We start from the raw sequence: 17263 nt of genomic DNA on the forward strand, positions 1-17263 counted from the left end.
TCGAGAGATGAGCTGTAATTCCAGGGGAATCTCCAGGCCTCACCTGGAGGCTGGCATGCCTAGGTCGATGCACTCTACTATCTGATGAAGGGAGCTTTGACTCTTGATTGCTTATACCCCTTGTTGGTCTTCCAAGGTGTTGCTGGACTCAAATGTAGTTGGTATACTGTATGATCTCTCTCTCTCTCTCTCTCTCTCTCTCTCTCTCTCTCTCTCTCTCTCTTGTCTGTACTCCACCTTGAGTCTCTAGGTGTTGGAATTGCAAGTTGCTTACACTTCAGTCATTACAGAATTAAATGTTGTTTGTTAGGAAACAGGATGTTACGTTACATAATGTATTCAACGGCGGGAAGGTTTGTGGGAGTTGTTTATCCTAATGAAGTGAAATGCTTTGATCTAGCATTAATGTATTCACAACGTTTATGGCTCTTTGTGTGAATCGAAGAGGAAGTTCTCTTCTAGAAGCAAAGACAGTTAGAAAGATGTAGCTGTTAGCATATAGTACTCAGAGTAACTGCAAGTATGTAACCTTTTATTTTGTTTCTTTTATCCAAAGTATCTTACCCATGTTTTACTTTATTCTATAGTAAAGATAATTTTCTTTCACTAATGTGTGCTCTTGTGTTTGCAATACAACCATCGACCCTGAATCAAAGAATCCCAACATAGTGGTAGCCAGAGGGCGGTTTATTTGCAACACAAAAGAAGCAAGGTGGTCTCTAAAAAAGCTGAAACAGTAGTAATAAATAATTTTTATCTGTAGCCAAAGCTTGTGTCCAGTGGCCCCTTTAAGACCAACAAGGGGTACCATTTTTCTAGGAGACTGGGCCAATCTGAGGAACCTCTAGACTTCTCTAAATTGTTTTTTAATCTCGTCCAGAATAAATCGGTCCCACAATTTTAAGAGCTACTCTTGCAGCGATGCCATTGATGTGGTTTACCAGTGTGAAGCAGTAAGACATTTAGCAGCACTTAACATTATCGTAATAAGTTCTCATTTCACCTTGGGAACGTTAAAGTGATTCCACAAATGGAGAAGGAACAGTTCAGGGGTCCTGAGAATCCAATAACCGGTGATCTGATGATTTTGGTATTGAATTTGGGTCCAAAATTTACCAGTCAAGTTACAAGACCACCAGCTATGGAAATAAGTCCCTCACTCACCACATTGTCTCACACAGACTGGAGGCACTGTAGAGTTTGAGTGAGCTAGGTGTGCAGGAGCAGGGGCGGATTAACCATTAAGCAGACTAAGCACGTGTTTAGGGCACCAGGGCCAAAGGGGGCACCACAAAGTTGGGGAAAGGGTGAAAACTTGTGAGATATTAAAATAGATGTTGTATTGCATTTTCGTAGAACTTTATGTAGCCCAAGCTTGGCTTAGTTTGTACAGTATATTGTGTTATCATATGAATACATTTTTGTATTGCTGGAACCTGCATTGTATATCTGGTCAGACAGGTCGACAACTAAAATGGACTGGGTCAGTGTGGAAAGGAGGGGGGCACCAAGATGGGTCAGTGCTTAGGGCACCAGTGAGCCTTAATCCGCCCCTGTGCGGGAGTCTGGTACCAGCGAGAAACAACCTTAAAGTTTTGCAGTTGAATGTTCAAAGCTCTCGAGGTGGCGGGGGGGGGGGAGTTCCAAATTTGTTTCCATTGAACCAAATATGTGTACAGCGTTTGACGGTGGATTTTTTCCCCTTTCGTTAGAAAACCGCTTTTCATCGCTCTCAGACTCTGAGTTACAAGAACGGGTTTGCCTTTAAGCGGCTGCCGACGGTGGGGATAGGACGAGAGCGGCTTCACGTCAACCAGCTGTCCCAGGCCGAATTAGATGAGTTGTCCAACAAGCGACCCACCCTCACCTATGGGCAGCCCAAGCAAGCCCCGCCTTCGGACTTCATCCCAGCACATGTGGCCTTCGACAAAAAGGTATTGTTCTAGAACGCCTGAGTGCAGGATCTGCGATGGCCAAGCCCGGCATCGAAAGGTGAAGCCATTTACTGCAGAGTTTAGGGAACAATATGTATCAATATTTCAAGGGCCCATATCCGTTGGCTGTAGATGGATGAAACTGACTTGGCAGATGGTGTCTTTGCTTGGGAAGAGGATTACTGTATAGATGTCCCGAGTCTCTGCCCAGAGATATCCACAGTCTCAACAGTTTGAAGAGGTTAGATCAGGGGTGGCCAAACTGTGGCTCGGGAAGCCGCATGCGGCTCTTTCACACATATTGTGTGGCTCCTGGCAGGGCAGCTGGGGAAGCTAAATATTATTAGAAAACAAATATCATTGGGCAAATAAATATCATTTTCGATATCTGCTTTTACCGCTTGTGTTACTATTTTTGGCAGTCTCATTTAATGTTAATAAAAAGCAAATTTGCATATTTCCCAGTAAAAACGTGTAATATTTGTTCATGTTTTGTGGCTCTCAGACATCTGACGTTTATTCTATGTGGCTCTTACGTTAAGCAAGTTTGGCCACCCCTGGGTTAGATTAACCCTACAAGGGAAGTGATGATTATTGGAAACAAAACATTAGAGTGCAAGCCAGTGATTAGGATAGCAAAGATTATGTAGGAGCTTTTGATCAGGGAATCTGTCAAAAAGATTTTTGCGGGCCCTGTATATAAGGTATACTCCATGTGCTTCTTGACTCTCTCAACTCACAAAAAACTTGTGATGCAAGGCCTTGCTTTGCACAAGCTGCTCTTATTCTTCCTGGACAAGGCTTGTTCTTCTCCTGTGCTTAACCATTCCAGCTTTAATAATGCTTTTTGCCAGTTTCCCAGAGACAGACATCAAGCTACTGGGCCTACTGTTTCCTGCCTATCCTTGAATCAGGTTTAGTGATTCCAGTCCTCCAACTAGGAGGCTGCTTTTAGTGACACGTTGCATATTTTTGTCTGAAGCAGAGATGCAAAGTTTCTGGAAACTTTGAAGCCACAGGGGGGGGGAACACCCTGTTTTTTCCCATGGGGGGGCAGAAATTTTGAGAAAAATTAAAGTATATGCGGTATTTCCTGTCCTATCCAACCTAAACGATAAAGGTTATTTGTAACTTACCTAGCATGTAATATTGCAATATGTGACATATGTATGGATTTTAAAAGTTATCAGTGCCTTAGTTTTGTACAAGCAAAACTGCAAATATATACAGTGCTAGAGAGAAAGCTTCAAACTGATGCACCCTATGTTGTCTTAGTGCACGTACCTTAATCTTTGCTATCTGGTTAGAAAGAACGGCATTCTCATTGAAACTTGCAGTTTTCCCCTGAGGCTTTGCCACAGTTTCTGTGCCACCTCCTTCTGATCTTTTTTCTCCTTCCAGCAAGTTAGGGCAATCAGCCACATTTTACCCAGTTGAGGGATATATGTGTCACAGTGGTTTGAGGGAGAGGTGAAAAAGTCGACTACGTCAGGTGAAAAGGACAACAGAAGGCATGCAATTGTTGAGAAACAGTGAAATCCCTGCCTGCTCCTCTCATGAAGATTAGGTATCCCTCTAGGTGCAGAAATGCACCTTGGATTTAAGAGTTGCATATGTCTGCAGCACACCCACCTTATCTTCCAAGAGCCAGTTTGGTGTAGTGGTTAGCAGCGCGGACTCTAATCTGGGAGAACCGGGTTTGATTCCCCGTTCCTCCACCTGCACCTGGCTGGATGACCTTGGGCAAGCTGTAGTTCTGATAAGAGCTGATCTTGGAAAAAGAGCAGTTTCTGTGAAGAGGTCTCTCAGCCCCACCTACCTCACAGGGGGTGTCTGTTGTGGGGAGGGGAAGGGAAAGGAGATCGTAAGCCGCTCTGAGACTCCTTTGGGTAGTGAAGGGCGGGGTATAAATCCAATCTCTTCTTCTTCTCTTCTTTAAAAGTATTTCATTCTTTCATTCAGTCTAAAAGAGAAAATATTTCTTAGGCTTTTTTTCAGTACCCCCCCTCCCATTTCCAGTTTTTCCATTGGAAAATTTTTAAAAAGACCCCGGGGGGGTGGAACGGAAAATATTTTCCGGAATCCCCCCCCCCCCCCCCTTCTCCCCCCCGGGGGCCCACCCTCTCTTATCGAACAATTTCTCGGCTGAGTCAAAGATTCAGGGACTTCCTCATGCTGCTAGCCTGAATTTGAGGAGAGTGTTTTCCCCCTGTTCCCAGAGATGGTGTCTTTTCATGGTGTCTGGGCTTGATGTTCTTAGAATGTAGCGGGGGTACATACGCCCCCAAGGCACTGGCTCTTTCCCGAGAGGGTCTCCTGTCAGTGTTATCATGAAAGCGACTTGTCTCCTGCCTTTCGGGGGCTCTTCCTTTGCAGGTGCTGAAGTTCAACGGTTACTTCCAAGAAGATGTCCCCATATCGATCGAAGAGCATTTCCGTATCCGGCAAGTGGGCATTTATTATTACCTCGAAGACGACACCATGTCTGTCATGGAGCCCATCGTGGAAAACTCGGGGATTCCTCAGGGCAAGTTCATCAAGCGGCAGCGCCTGCCCAAGAACGACCGTGGGGACCATTACCACTGGAAAGACCTCAACCGAAGCATCAACATTACCATCTACGGCAAGACTTTCCGGATAGTCGACTGCGATGCGTTCACGCAGGTACTGCGCCTCGGCCATTCTGTCGCAGAATTAGGTGCGTGTGGCTATTAAGAAATCAGGCAAGCTGTCGTAATCTCCAAACACGATTCTGAACCTTGGCTGGCTGAATTCAGTAATTCCTTGGATTTATTTTCGGTGCTTGTCTGCTTGATGTATTTTAAAAAATTTCTAACCTGCCTTTCTCCACAAACATGGGGAGGGGCTGTGGCTCAGTGGCGTGCCGAAGGTCCCAGGTTCAGTTCTCTGGCATTCCCAGCTGAAAGGACCAGGTGGGAGGCGATGTGAAAGACCTCTTGACCTGAGACCCTGGAGAGCCACTGCCCATCTGGGTAGGCAAGACTGGCCTTGAGGAACCAAGGCTCTGAGTCAGTATAAGGCAGCTCCATGGCTGTGCAGATGTTTCCAAACTCACTTTACGTGGTACACTTAAGACACCTCTGTCTGGGCTCTTACTTGACCTGAACAATGCAGCGGCACTGTTCCCTCGTGTGCCACAGGCATCACATGGCAAGCCAGGAACTGCAAGAGATAAGCCAACACTCTGAGAATTGAGGCCCCGGTCACACGGCAACGTTGCCGCAGGAGAGGCACGGATGGTGGGCGGATTATCCGGGCGCGATCACACCCCAACATCTGGGAAGTGGAGCGCACCCGTGGCTTACCGCCGACAATGCGCCTTAAAAAACTAGTACCTCCAAGGTACTAGTAAACGTTTGCCACGGGCTGCCTCCAGACGCCCGTGGTGTGATCGCGCCGGCGTGCGGCATTCCCCTCCGGTCCCTCGTTTACCCGCCGGTGCCGAGGGAAGGACCCATGGTGTGCCGCCGGCGCGTCTGATCGCATAATCGCGCATCAAACTGCACCGGGGCAATTAGCCATGCCTCCCCCCCCCCCCCCCCCCCCCGTGATGTGACCGGGGCCTGAGTCTGTTTTCCAAGGGTGAATGCTAGCCTGGGGAGGAACTGCAGGGCAGCTTCTCCCCTTTTGCTCCAGGGCTTCTCACGTTACCCTAGCAAAGCAGGGAGAGGCTGCAGCCCTGGGGGTTCCCGTCCGACCGAAGTAATATGAAAACCCAGGCCTTATGTCGTGGGGAGCTGTGAATTCGTTGATGTTCCCTTATTGTTTGGTGCCAGTTTGGTGTCGTGGTTAAGTGCGCAGACTCTAACCTGGGAGAACCGGGTTTGATTCCCCACTCCTCCACTCGCACCTGGCTGGATGACCTTGGGCAAGCTGTAGTTCTGACAAGAGCTGTCCTTGAAAAAGAGCAGTTTCTGTCAGAGCTCTCTCAGCCCCACCTACCTCACAGGATATCAGCTTGTTGCTGACAACATCATTACATTACCAGGAAGGCCTCTTCCTCCATGGTGAGACTCTCAATGTTTGCCCAGCCTCAAGATGCCAACCTTAGCTGAGTTTCATAGTCAAGTGGAGACTCCTCCTCCTCCTCCTCCTCCTCCTCCCCCTCCTCCTGCTCCTCTTCCTCCTGCTTCTCCTCCTCCTCCTCCTCTTCTTCTTCTTCTTGTATTGTGTAGTTATTTTGACGATTTCTTATTTTAACATGATTCCTAAAGCCTTTGCCTTAGTTTTACCTTTCACTTGTTATATTGGAGGAGGAGGAGATTGGATTTATACCCCGCCTTTCACTACCCAAAGGAGTCTCAGAGAGGCTTACAATCTCCTTTCCCTTCCCGTCCCCACAACAGACACCCTGGGAGGGAGGTGGGGCTGAGAAAGCTCTCTCGAGGACTGCCCTTGAGAGAACAGCTCTGAGAGAACTTATGACTGATCCAAGGTCACGCCAGCAGCTGCATGTGGAGGAGTGGTGAATCAAACCTGGTTCCCCCAGATTAGAGTCCACACTCCTAACCACTACACCAAACTGACCGTTGGTTGCTGGCTGTGTTTGGTTACGGCCTAGCAGGGCCCAGACCAGGCCTTGCCCGAGTTCTAAATAAAGCTCTGTTCTGTTTTGGTGCTGGGTGCTGTGGAGTTATTACACCAGGTGTTCACCGGAGACACATAACGGGAGACGGGGCTTTGTGATGCGCTTAAGCTACCCCGAAGGTTCCCCTCTTGAGTACCGTCCTTGACGTTTGCCTTTTCCCCTCCTGCACATTCTGACCCACCTCTGTCTTCCCCTAGACATTCCTGGAGAGCCAAGGGATTGAACTGAACCCCCCGGAGACGATGATTTTCGACCCTTACACAGAGTTGCGCAAAATGCCTCTGCGCATGTACGTCACGCCCTCGGATTTTGACCAGCTGAAACAATTCCTGGCCTTTGACAAAAAGGTGAGTCGCAGGGTGGACTCCCGTCACGAGCCCCAGGGCCTGGCCGGAGGACTGGAGGATTCTGGGACGGCGAGGCTTCCTGGTGTGCATTTTGGGTGGGGGGGGGGCAGAGCAGCGGAGTGCAGCCCGCGCCGAGCATCTGGTGTCACATGTGAGCGTTTGCTCTGCTCTGCTTTTTGTACATGGCCTTCCGGGATTGGGAATTATCCCAGGTTCCTCTTCTCCTACCAGTTATTTTTGGTAAGCCATCTTTAGTAACGTCTCGTTGCTCATCCATAAATACAAATGGACATTTTCACTCCCCACCTATACACGGGTGAAGTACTTTTGTTTCTTTTGTTCTTCTTGGGCTGAGCCTGCTACTGGCACTGCCAGAAGTGTCTGTCTGTCTGTCTATCATCTATCTATCTGTCATCTACCTATCATCTACCTATCATCTATCTATCATCTACTATCTCTATCATCTATCAGTGTATCATCTATCATGGATCTAACATTTATCATCTATCTACCATCTATCTATCTGTCCATCCATCCATCCATTTTTGTCCTACCCCTCCTCCAAGAAGTTTGGAGTGGTGTACATGGCTCCCCCTCCCCATTGAGGTAGGCCTGTCAGACAGAGAGTGCCTGGCCAAAGGTCACCCCATGAACTTGACAGCAGAGTGGGGTTTTGACTTGAGCCGGGATCTCCCTGACTCTAATTCTACACTGCACCCGCCATGTCTGTAAAGAGTTACTGAGTCAGATCACCAGCCCGAGTCATCCACTAGTGTCTCCTCTTGGTGTAGTGGATAAGTGCACGGACTCTAATCTGGGAGAACCGGGTTTGATTCCCCACTCCTCCACTCGCAGCTGCTGGATGACCTTGGGCAAGACACAGATATGGCACAGCTGTTCTTGAAAAAGAGCAGTTTCTGTCAGAGCTCTCTTAGCCCCTCCTACCTCACAAGGTGTCTGTTGTGGGGAGGAGAAGGGAAAGGAGTTTGTAAGCCACTCTGAGACTCCTTTGGGTAGTGAAGGGTGGGGTATAAATCCAATCTCCTCCTCCTCCTCTCTCTCTCTCTTTTCAAGGTCTGTCTTATAGCCCCCCTACCTGTGATTCTTTTAACAGAAGGGGCCGGGGGTACAATCTTATAAGGACAATGAGTCCATGCCGTTGCTGAGCTCTGGCCCCTCTCACACTTTAACCAGGTCCTCCGTTTCTACGCCATATGGGATGACACCGTAAACATGTTTGGCGAGAGCCGGCGTTTTATCATTCACTACTACTTGGCGGACGATACTGTGGAAGTGCGGGAGTGCCACGAAAGGAATAACGGCAGAGACCCTTTCCCCGTGCTGATAAAGCGCCAACGCCTGCCCAAGAAAACCGTGGAGAAAACCGGTAGGAGCACTTTGGCCGTTTGCCCCAATCGGTGAAAGAGGAGGAGGTATTTGAGGGGTTAATGGGCACATATGTGTGAAATCCGTTGACGCATTTAGGTGCAGCAAGTAGCCTTTCCACGCTCATTGTACCGGGAAGGCAGAAATATGGGACCCAGGTTTATCATTAGCCTGCATGGGGGAGAAATCCTCTTTCAGTAGAGAGATGTGACAAGGTGTCTGCCTTGAATTTTCATTCCTGACAATAAAGGGGGTTGCAGTATGATAGTAACCAACACGACAGAACTACTGCAAAATGTGCAAAATGTACATACTCCAATTTGTATTTATAACATCAATAACATCAGTTGTTTTTATTAGAAATTTTTTATTAGGAGTTGTTTATGTGTGAAAAAGACGCCCGAAACGAATGTTAACTCCGGGGGACTTCGTCCATCTGCTCATCTGTGAGACGTCTTCATCATTCTTGAGACGTTCTTATTCTCTGTGAAAACATTGTATTGTTATTATTGATGTTATAAATACAAATTGGAGTATGTACATTTTGCACATTTTGCAGTAGTTCTGTCGTGTTGAATTTTCATTCCAGCACAAGTGAGGATTTAAGCCACTTTATCATTCATACCATTACAATACCTCAACCTTAACTGCCTGCAGTATAACATACTGAAATTCATCTTCAGGGATGCGACATCTTCTGCAGAGCTTTGATAAATGTCCTTTCTGGGCATGCAACCAGATGAGACATGGGAGCTTTGGCAGTCATCTCCTGATGTGTTTATTTACAAGCAGCTGCAGGAGGCAATTTTGAAGGGGATGGTGATGACCCTCACAGGGTGTGTATTAACCCTATCCTCGGTGCCCTTTTTGTAATAGAAAGACCTTTGTTATCCAACCATCCCTAGAAGGGAAGAAAAAAGACAGGCTGCCTGTCTTTTTTCCCCCTTTCTAGGGCTAAAAGCAGCTCTGGGGCCTGATTTTCTGAAATGGTATTGTGGGGAAAGGTGGGGGAGGGTTTAACCACCCTGGGCACCATGGCCTCGATCCAACCTGGTATACATACACCCCTTCCCCCCCAATAGTTTTTATCAAACACCGTTCAAAAATGTTGGGAAATCTGACAAAGAATTTCCTGCATCTCACGTAGCTACACCAGGATATGTTCTAGAGGTACCATGACCTCACTTTCAGGAAAACCTGGAAGTGACGTCAGGTAGTTCTAGGAATTGGTGGAAACGATATGGTAAAACCATAAGAGTTTCAGGTGATTCCTAGAGCTACCTGACATCAGTTCCAGGTTTTGTCGGGAAGTGACATCATGGCGCACGCAGTCGCGAATTTAAAAAATAAATAAATCCCCCACCGCCTCTTTTGAGTGTCTCTTTGAGTGATGTGGTCTGCCACTAGGAGGCCTCCTGTCATAGCTAAAGGCCTGGCAACCCTAATATGTTCTGAGATGGTGACAATTAGCCTCAGACACTAAGTGTTGTGATCAGTTTGACCCGTTGTATACTGTTTGCTTTGTTATCGTTGCACAACAAGAAACACCGTTATTTTGTCTTTCTTCCCTGGACACTGAACATTCTTTTCAATGGACAACGGATTTTCTTCTTTTGGGTAGAGGTCCCAAAGGCCACCCGCATCTAACTGACCTGCTTTCCTTCCACAAGACACCTTCCCAACTTGTGTGCTGGAGATCTCTGACCAGGAGGTCCTGGAATGGTTTACCGCTAAAGATTTCGCTGTAGGCAACTCCATCACCCTTCTCGGGCGCTCTTTCTTCATCTACGACTGCGACGAGTTCACGCGGCAGTTCTATCGGGACAAGTTTGGCATCGATAACTTCCAGCCAGTCGATGTAAAGACGCGGCCCCTGGAGGAAGTGACACAGGTAACGAGAAGGTTTTGATCAACGGGGATATAGGATGGCAGAGCTGTCAATCCACAAGGCCAGGACTCCAGTCCCCGGTCCCTTCCTGTGAGCGTTTTGTTGAAATCGATGCAAGGTTTCCTAAGAAGTACATTTAGCTGTAGGACATCTGTCACCTAATGCCATACTGTGGGTTGGAGTCGGACTAAATTGGCAGTTTCCACCAAGCCCTCGTTCCCACTGTGCTTTGGAGCTTTCCGCAAAACGTTGGGCAGTTCCAAGCCTCCTTCGATGAAGGCACTTGTTTCCAAATGGCTGTTTTGAGCAGACACAAAGGTGGTCCTCCCCCCCCGCCCCCGCTCTCCTGAAGCACCTCATATATATATTCCAATAAACTAGAGACAGGCCAGGATTGGCTGTTTGCTTTGCAAAGAGAGGTTTCGGGGAAGGAGCAAGGGAGGACGAGGAAACATGCTGGTGGGTGTTGTGGCGCCTGTGGAAAGCACGTCAAGGGCCACTGTGTTGGAATTGCAAGTTGCTTACACTTCAGCCATTACAGAATTAAATGTTGCTTGTTAGCAAACAGGATGTTACTTTGCAGGAAAGTTTGTGGGAGTTGTTTATCCTAATGAAGTGACCTGTAACCTTTGTATTGGTCAACTAACATCTTGTTTGTAGAAATGCTTTGATCTAGCATTAATGTATTCACAAGTTCATGGCCCTTTGTGTGAACCAAAGAGGTATTTCTCTTCTAGAAGCCAAGAGAGATAGAAGGATGTAGCTGTTAGCATTTATTACTGAGAGTAACTATAAGTATGTAGCTTTTTATTTTATTTCTTTTATCCAAAGTACCATACTCATGTTTTATTTTGTTTTTATAGTAAAGATATTTTTCTTTTACTAAGTGTGGCTCTCGTGTTTGCAATACAACCATCGACCCTGAATTAGGAATCCCAACACACTGTTAGATAACACAGCAGCAGTGGAAGCTGCAGCGGTCTTGAAAGGAATATAGTTCCCTCTCCAGTGTCTCAGTCTAAGTCATGTAGTCCATCGTCATCATCCCTCCCCCTTGGTTTCTTTTCACGGCAGGTCATCCCTCCCTACAATGGTTACGGCTTCATTGAGGACTCTCTCCAGAACTGCTTCAGCCTGATCCCGAAGCCTCCTAAGAAAGACATCATCAAGATGCTAGAGAACGACCGTAAAGTGTTGCGCTACGCCGTCATGATGGTGAGATGTTTCCTGAAGGATACGCTACCGTTCCAAGCGAAGAATGAGATCGCGACGAGATTTCAGTGTGACAAGCCGGGGGGAAGATCCCGTTGGTCAGCCGTGTTGGTCTGAAGCCATAGAACGAATTTAGAGTCCAGGGGCACCTTTAAGCTAGTTTGGTGTAGTGGTTAAGTGCGCGGACTCTAATCTGGGAGAGCCGGGTTCGATTCCCCACTCCTCCACTTGCACCTGGCTGGATGGCCTTGGGCAAGCCGTAGTTCTGATGAGCTGTTCTTAGTTCTGATAAGAGCTGTTCTTGAAAAAAGAGCCCTTTCTGTCAAGAGGTCTCTCAGCCCCATCTACCTCACAGGGTGCCTGTTGTGGGGAGGGGAGGGGAGGGGAAAGGAGTTAGTAAGCCGCTCTGAGACTCCTTTGGGTAGTGAAGGGCGGGGTATAAATCCAATCCTCTTCTCTTCTTTTTCTTCTTAAGACAAACAAAGGTTTATTCAAGGTATGAGCTTTTGTGTGCAAGGCACACTTCTTCAAATATATTTGAATGGCAGGTAAGGTTCAGACTTATACCCAGAGAATGAGCAGCAAACTAACATGTAACACGATGACCGTTCAAGACATGCAAAGTGAAAGCTCAACAACAATTTAGTTTTGTTCAACTGAATAACAAGTTAAGGTTATAAGGTCAACAGTTGTAAAGCAATAAATGTGTCAAAACAGCAGACTTCCCACAATTAGAAAAGCCCCCTTTGGACATTTATCTGCTATTTGGACATTTATCTGCTATTTTGACATATTTATTGCTTTACAACTGTTGAACTTATAACCTTAAGTTGTTATTTAGTTGAACAAACTTGAGCTTTCACTTTGCATATCTTGACCATCATCATGTTATGTGTTAATTCGTTGTTCATTCTCTGGCTAAAAGTTTGCACCTTCCCTGCCATTCCAATGTATCTGGAGAAGTGTGCCTTGCACACAAAAGCTCATACCTTGAATAAAACTTTGTTGGTCTTAAAACAGGAGGGGAGAATGGGAGAAGGCTTCTAAAATAAGGAATCCCCTTTTAAAAAACCTGGTCTCTTGGTGCTTTCAAAAGGTTATATGTGAATGGCGAAGGAAATGAGAACAGACCCAACCTATTCTCCACCGTGTTTTGCGCAATGCCGCGATGGCTCAAGTGGTTAAGACGCTGAACTGCAGGCTGTGGAAGGTCGGCAGTTCAGCAGTTCGAGACCCGAGTGTGCTGCATGACGGAGTGAGCTCCCATCTCTAGTTCCAGCTCCTGCCAACCTAGCCGTTTGAAAGCAAGAAATTGCAAGTAGATAAATAGGTACCACTTCAGTGGGAAGGTAACAGCGTTCCATGCACCCGGTGTTTAGTCATGCTAGCCACATGACCACCGAAACGTCTTCGGACAGCACTGGCTCTTCGGCTTTGAAACGGAGATGAGCACTGCAACCCTAGAGTCGGACTCGACTGGCTTTCGAGCAAGGGAAACCTTTACCTTTACCTTTACTGTGTCAAACTTCCGGCTCCTGGCCATGATCCAGGTCCTGTGTACGCGTAAAGTTGTGTCAAGTCACAGCCGATTTATGGCGACCCCGTAGGATTTTCAACATGAGACATTCGGAGGTGGTTTGCCATTGCCTGCCTCTTAGTAGCAGCCATGGGTTTCCCTGGTGCTCTCCCATCTAAGTACTAAGATTGCTCCTAGCATCTTCTTGTCACTCAACAAGCTCTTTCACATGCGTTGAAAAATGTCCTTTCACTCCACCTTGCACTTTAGCAATCGTTTGCAAGTGGACTTTCCCGTTTCTTAAAGTAAAAGTGCATTGCAGAGTGGATTGAAAGTAGAATGAAACTGCATTATTCACTGTGCATGAAAACACTCCACGTTTCACACGGCTTTAATGCACCTTGAATCCACTTTCAAGTTTTCAGCTGGATTTCACTGCGTGAAACGGGAAAATCCACTTGCAAACGATTGCTAAGATGCATTGAAAGTGGATTGCAAGCAATGCTCCCTCTAAGCTGTGAGCAAAAATTCTATTGGCATGAAAGTTGTGAGCGAACAATTTGGCCGCTGCATAAATCAGTCTACTCTGGAGCCATCCTTCCTGAGCCAAGACAAAAACGTGTGAGCTGGAGGCTAAAAGACAATGAGCTCGCTCACACTAACTCACCTTAGAGGGAACACTGATTGCAAGCATGTTATTGAGTTTGTATGAAAATGCCCCGTGTATCTCAACTCTGGGATTTATTACATGCTATCTTAGAGCTGTGGTGGCTCAAGTGGTTAAGATGCTGAACTGCAGACCGGAAGGCCTGTAGCTCAGCAGTTCGAGGCCCGAGTGCCGCATGACAGAGTGAGCTCCCGTCTCTGGCCCCAGCTCCTGCCAGCCTAGCAGTTTGAAAGCAAGAAATTGCAAGTAGATAAATAGGTACCGCTTTGGTGGGAAGGGAACAGCCTTCCGTGCGCCTCGGCGTCTAGTCACGCCGGCCACATGACCACGGAAATGTCTTTGGACAGCGCTGGCTCTTCGGCTTGGAAACGGAGATGAGCACCGCACCCTAGAGTTGGATTCGAGTGGCTTTCGAGGAAGGAAAACCTTTACCTTTTCTCCTTTAAGCAGAGTGGGGTGCAGTAGTGGACTAATTCCCACACTGAGCAAGGGGGTTAGAGTAAGTGACCTCTAGGTTCCCTTCTAACTCTTTGTCAAGAAACTGGCCTCCTTTGAGTGTTAGCTTTCTTGACAATAGAAGTCATCACCCCCACCTGCCGGCTTGTTGCTTAGGCTGGCAGAAGTGATTAACTTGCATCAGCTGAGAACTGTCATCTAAAGTGGCCGACAGCTCGCAATCTAGAGATCTATCCTGGGAACAGCCTTCTGTTGGCTAAGTGGCTTTTCTTTCTGCACTGAGAACTTCAGGCCCGCCAGAAAAGAACTTGCCCCACAAGCCACAAAACCCTGGCTACGCGCCTGATGGAGTGGCAGGATAAACATCTGTTTCGGAGCTCGGGGCACTTTACAGGGTTCTCCCCTTTCCATTTCACCCTGAGAACAACCCTGGGAGGTCGATTAGACTCGGAGTGTGACTGGCCCAAGGCCACCTGTGAACTATATCAGCTGAGTGGGGATTTGAAAATGGGTGCCTCGGAACCCAACCCAGATTCTGACGACTCGGTGCCACCCCGACCCCGCATGGCTCACCTCTCGCTTCGCTCTCCGCAGGAGTCTCCGAATCCGGAGGACAGAAAGCGTCGCTTCGTCCTCTCCTATTACCTCGCCACAGACATGATGAGCATCTACGAGCCTCCCACGCGCAATTCGGGAATCATCGCGGGCAAGTTCCTGGGCAAGACGCGAGTCTCCAAGCCCGGCTCCTCCCCAGACAGCCCCGTTTACTACGGGCCAACTGACCTCACTATTGGGGCCATGGTGGAAGGTGAGTGAAAGGTGTCAGGCAAGTGGGAAGGCAAGGTATACTTATTATTTTTTTTTGCTCTCATAGCCGACTTAGGGCGACCCCCGTGGGGCTTTCAAGGCGAGAGTCATTCTGTTGGGATACTGAGATTCAGGATTGATGGTCGTTTTGCAAACACAAGAGCCACATTAGTAAAAGAAAAACATATTTACTATAAAACAAAATAAAGCTTGGGTAGTGAGCTCCCGTCTCTAGTTCCAGCTCCTGCCAACCTAGCAGTTCGAAAGCAAGAAATTGCAAGTAGATAAATAGGTACCACTTCGGTGGGAAGGTAACAGCGTTCTGTGCGCCTTGGTGTTTAGTCACGCCGGCCACATGACCACGGAAACGTCTTCGGACAGCGCTGGCTCTTCGGCTTTGAAACGGAGATGAGCACCGCAACCCTAGAGTCGGATTCGACTGGCTTTCGAGCAAGGGAACCTTTACCTTTTTTAAGGTACTTTGGATAAAAGAAATAAAATGAAAAGGTTACATACTTGCAGTTACTTTCAGTACTATATGCTAACAGCTACATCTTTCTAACTGTCTTGGCTTCTAGAAGAGAACTTCCTCTCTGGTTCACACAAAGGGCCATAAACCTTGTGAATGCTAGATCAAAGCATTTCCACAAACAAGTTGTTAGTTGACCAATACAAAGGTTACAGGTCACTTCATTAGGGTAAGCAACTCCCACAAACTTTCCCGCCGTAGAATACATTATGTAACGTAACATCCTGTTTCCTAACAAACAACACTTAACTCTGTAATGACTGAAGTGTAAGCAACTTGAAACTCCAGCACATTCAGAGGTGCTTTGCCATCGCCTGCCTCTTCATAGCGACCCTGGGCTTCCTTGATGGTCTCTCATCCAAATACGAACCGGAGCTGGCCCTGCTTAGCTTCCAAGGTCTGATGAGGCTGTCCAGACCAGGGCAAGGTGTGAATATCCCAGGCCAAAATGCAGACGCCGGGATATTAGCTGACTCGATCCCATTTTAGGCTCAATGGGGTTGGTCCTGGCCAACTTTTCAGCTGGCAGGGAAGGAGCACGGGGTTCCCCTTTGGACTACCCCAGAAATGCTACGGTGGGGGACCATGGGACCTGTGTGGACAACAGACTGTATCCAATAGGGGAATTGGCAAGGCTGAGTGGAAAAGTTGGCTGGATCCAACCTGCCGTTTTATATGGAAGAAGGAGGTGGGGGGGAAGGATGTTGTTCACATTCTCTTGGGTCATTGAGCATTGGACACATTTCAATGTTCCCTCTAAGCTCTGGAGTCTTGTGAGCAAAAATCCTACTTTGTGAGCTCCTGGCATTAAAGTTGTGAGCGAGTGATTTGGCTACTGCATGAATTAGTTCGCTCTGGAGCCATCCCTTCCTGAGCTAAGACAAAAATGTGTGAGTCGGAGGCTGAAAAACTGTGAGCTAGCTCACACTAAGCTTAGAGGGAACACTGATTCATATCTGTGTGTGTGTGTGTGTGTGTGTGTGTGTGTGAGAGAGAGAGAGAGAGAGAGAGAGAGAGAGAGAGAGAGAGAATGGTTTTCTCCCACTTTGGGAAAGCGGCACCCAAACACCGCTCACAGCGTCAACGTAACCGGCTGTCTCTCCCCCCAGTGTTTGGCCGCCGTTTTGTGATCACCGACGCCGATATGTATGTCCTGAACTACATGGAAAGCAACTCGGGGAGTTTCCCAGCAGACGCCGTACAGGCGATGAGGGCCCACTTCGCTCCTCGCCAGGCGGCAGCAGAGGCGGTAAAGAGGTAGGCCCCCCAAGGGAACGTGCAGGGTCTGGCCAAGGACCCGGGCCAAGAAGCAACCAGGTCAGCGTTCCGGGTTTGTCTCCAGGAGCGGTTGCCGTTTTGGATGACGGGAGGCCACGGGGGCGACTGTCCACATTCTGCGGGGGAGGGGGTGGCTGAGGGGCTCTGCTGCAGGGTCCGGAGGGCTGCTGCCTCCAGCACCATGAGCCTGCCATGACTGGACCGAGCAGAGCAATCTCACAATCTCATTCCCTTAAGGACATAAGAACATAAGAGATGCCAATGTTGGATCAGGCCAAAGGCCCATCCAGTCCAACACTCTGTGTCACACAGTGGCCAGAAATACCAGGGGCCATCAGGAGGTCCACCAGTGGGGCCAGGACAGAAGAAGCCCTCCCACTGTTGATCCCCCCAAGCACCAAGAAGACAGAGCATCACTTGCCCCAGAGTCCCTACCTATACCATGTGGCTAATAGTCACTGATGGACCTCTGCTCCATATCTATATATCTAATAGCGAAGTGGCCCCCGTGCGTGCGGATACCTAAATCTGGGGGCACTTGGGGGGGAGGGAGATTTTTGTGCACACGTGGGACAGTCCCCAGGTGTGCACAAAAATCTTAAAACCTGAAAAAAAAATCGGGGGGATACTTAAA

General features: G+C 47.9%; 1 protein-coding gene across 1 annotated transcript in view; it reads left to right on the forward strand.

Annotated features, from left to right (window-relative positions):
- Positions 1-1030: 1030 nt before the first annotated feature.
- Positions 1031-17263, forward strand: part of EFHC1 (EF-hand domain (C-terminal) containing 1) — a 29759-nt gene continuing 13526 nt past the window's right edge. Inside the window, exons 1-9 of the mRNA XM_015415668.1 lie at positions 1031-1090; positions 1713-1934; positions 4311-4598; positions 6741-6890; positions 8085-8277; positions 9947-10167; positions 11239-11379; positions 14610-14823; positions 16461-16608. Coding sequence (XP_015271154.1) covers positions 1031-1090; positions 1713-1934; positions 4311-4598; positions 6741-6890; positions 8085-8277; positions 9947-10167; positions 11239-11379; positions 14610-14823; positions 16461-16608 — 1637 coding nt within the window. The remainder of the gene's footprint in view (positions 1091-1712; positions 1935-4310; positions 4599-6740; positions 6891-8084; positions 8278-9946; positions 10168-11238; positions 11380-14609; positions 14824-16460; positions 16609-17263) is intronic.

This window comes from Gekko japonicus, unplaced genomic scaffold (assembly GCF_001447785.1).
Source record: "Gekko japonicus isolate JY-2015 unplaced genomic scaffold, Gekko_japonicus_V1.1 scaffold3668, whole genome shotgun sequence".
Taxonomy (NCBI): domain Eukaryota; kingdom Metazoa; phylum Chordata; class Lepidosauria; order Squamata; family Gekkonidae; genus Gekko; species Gekko japonicus.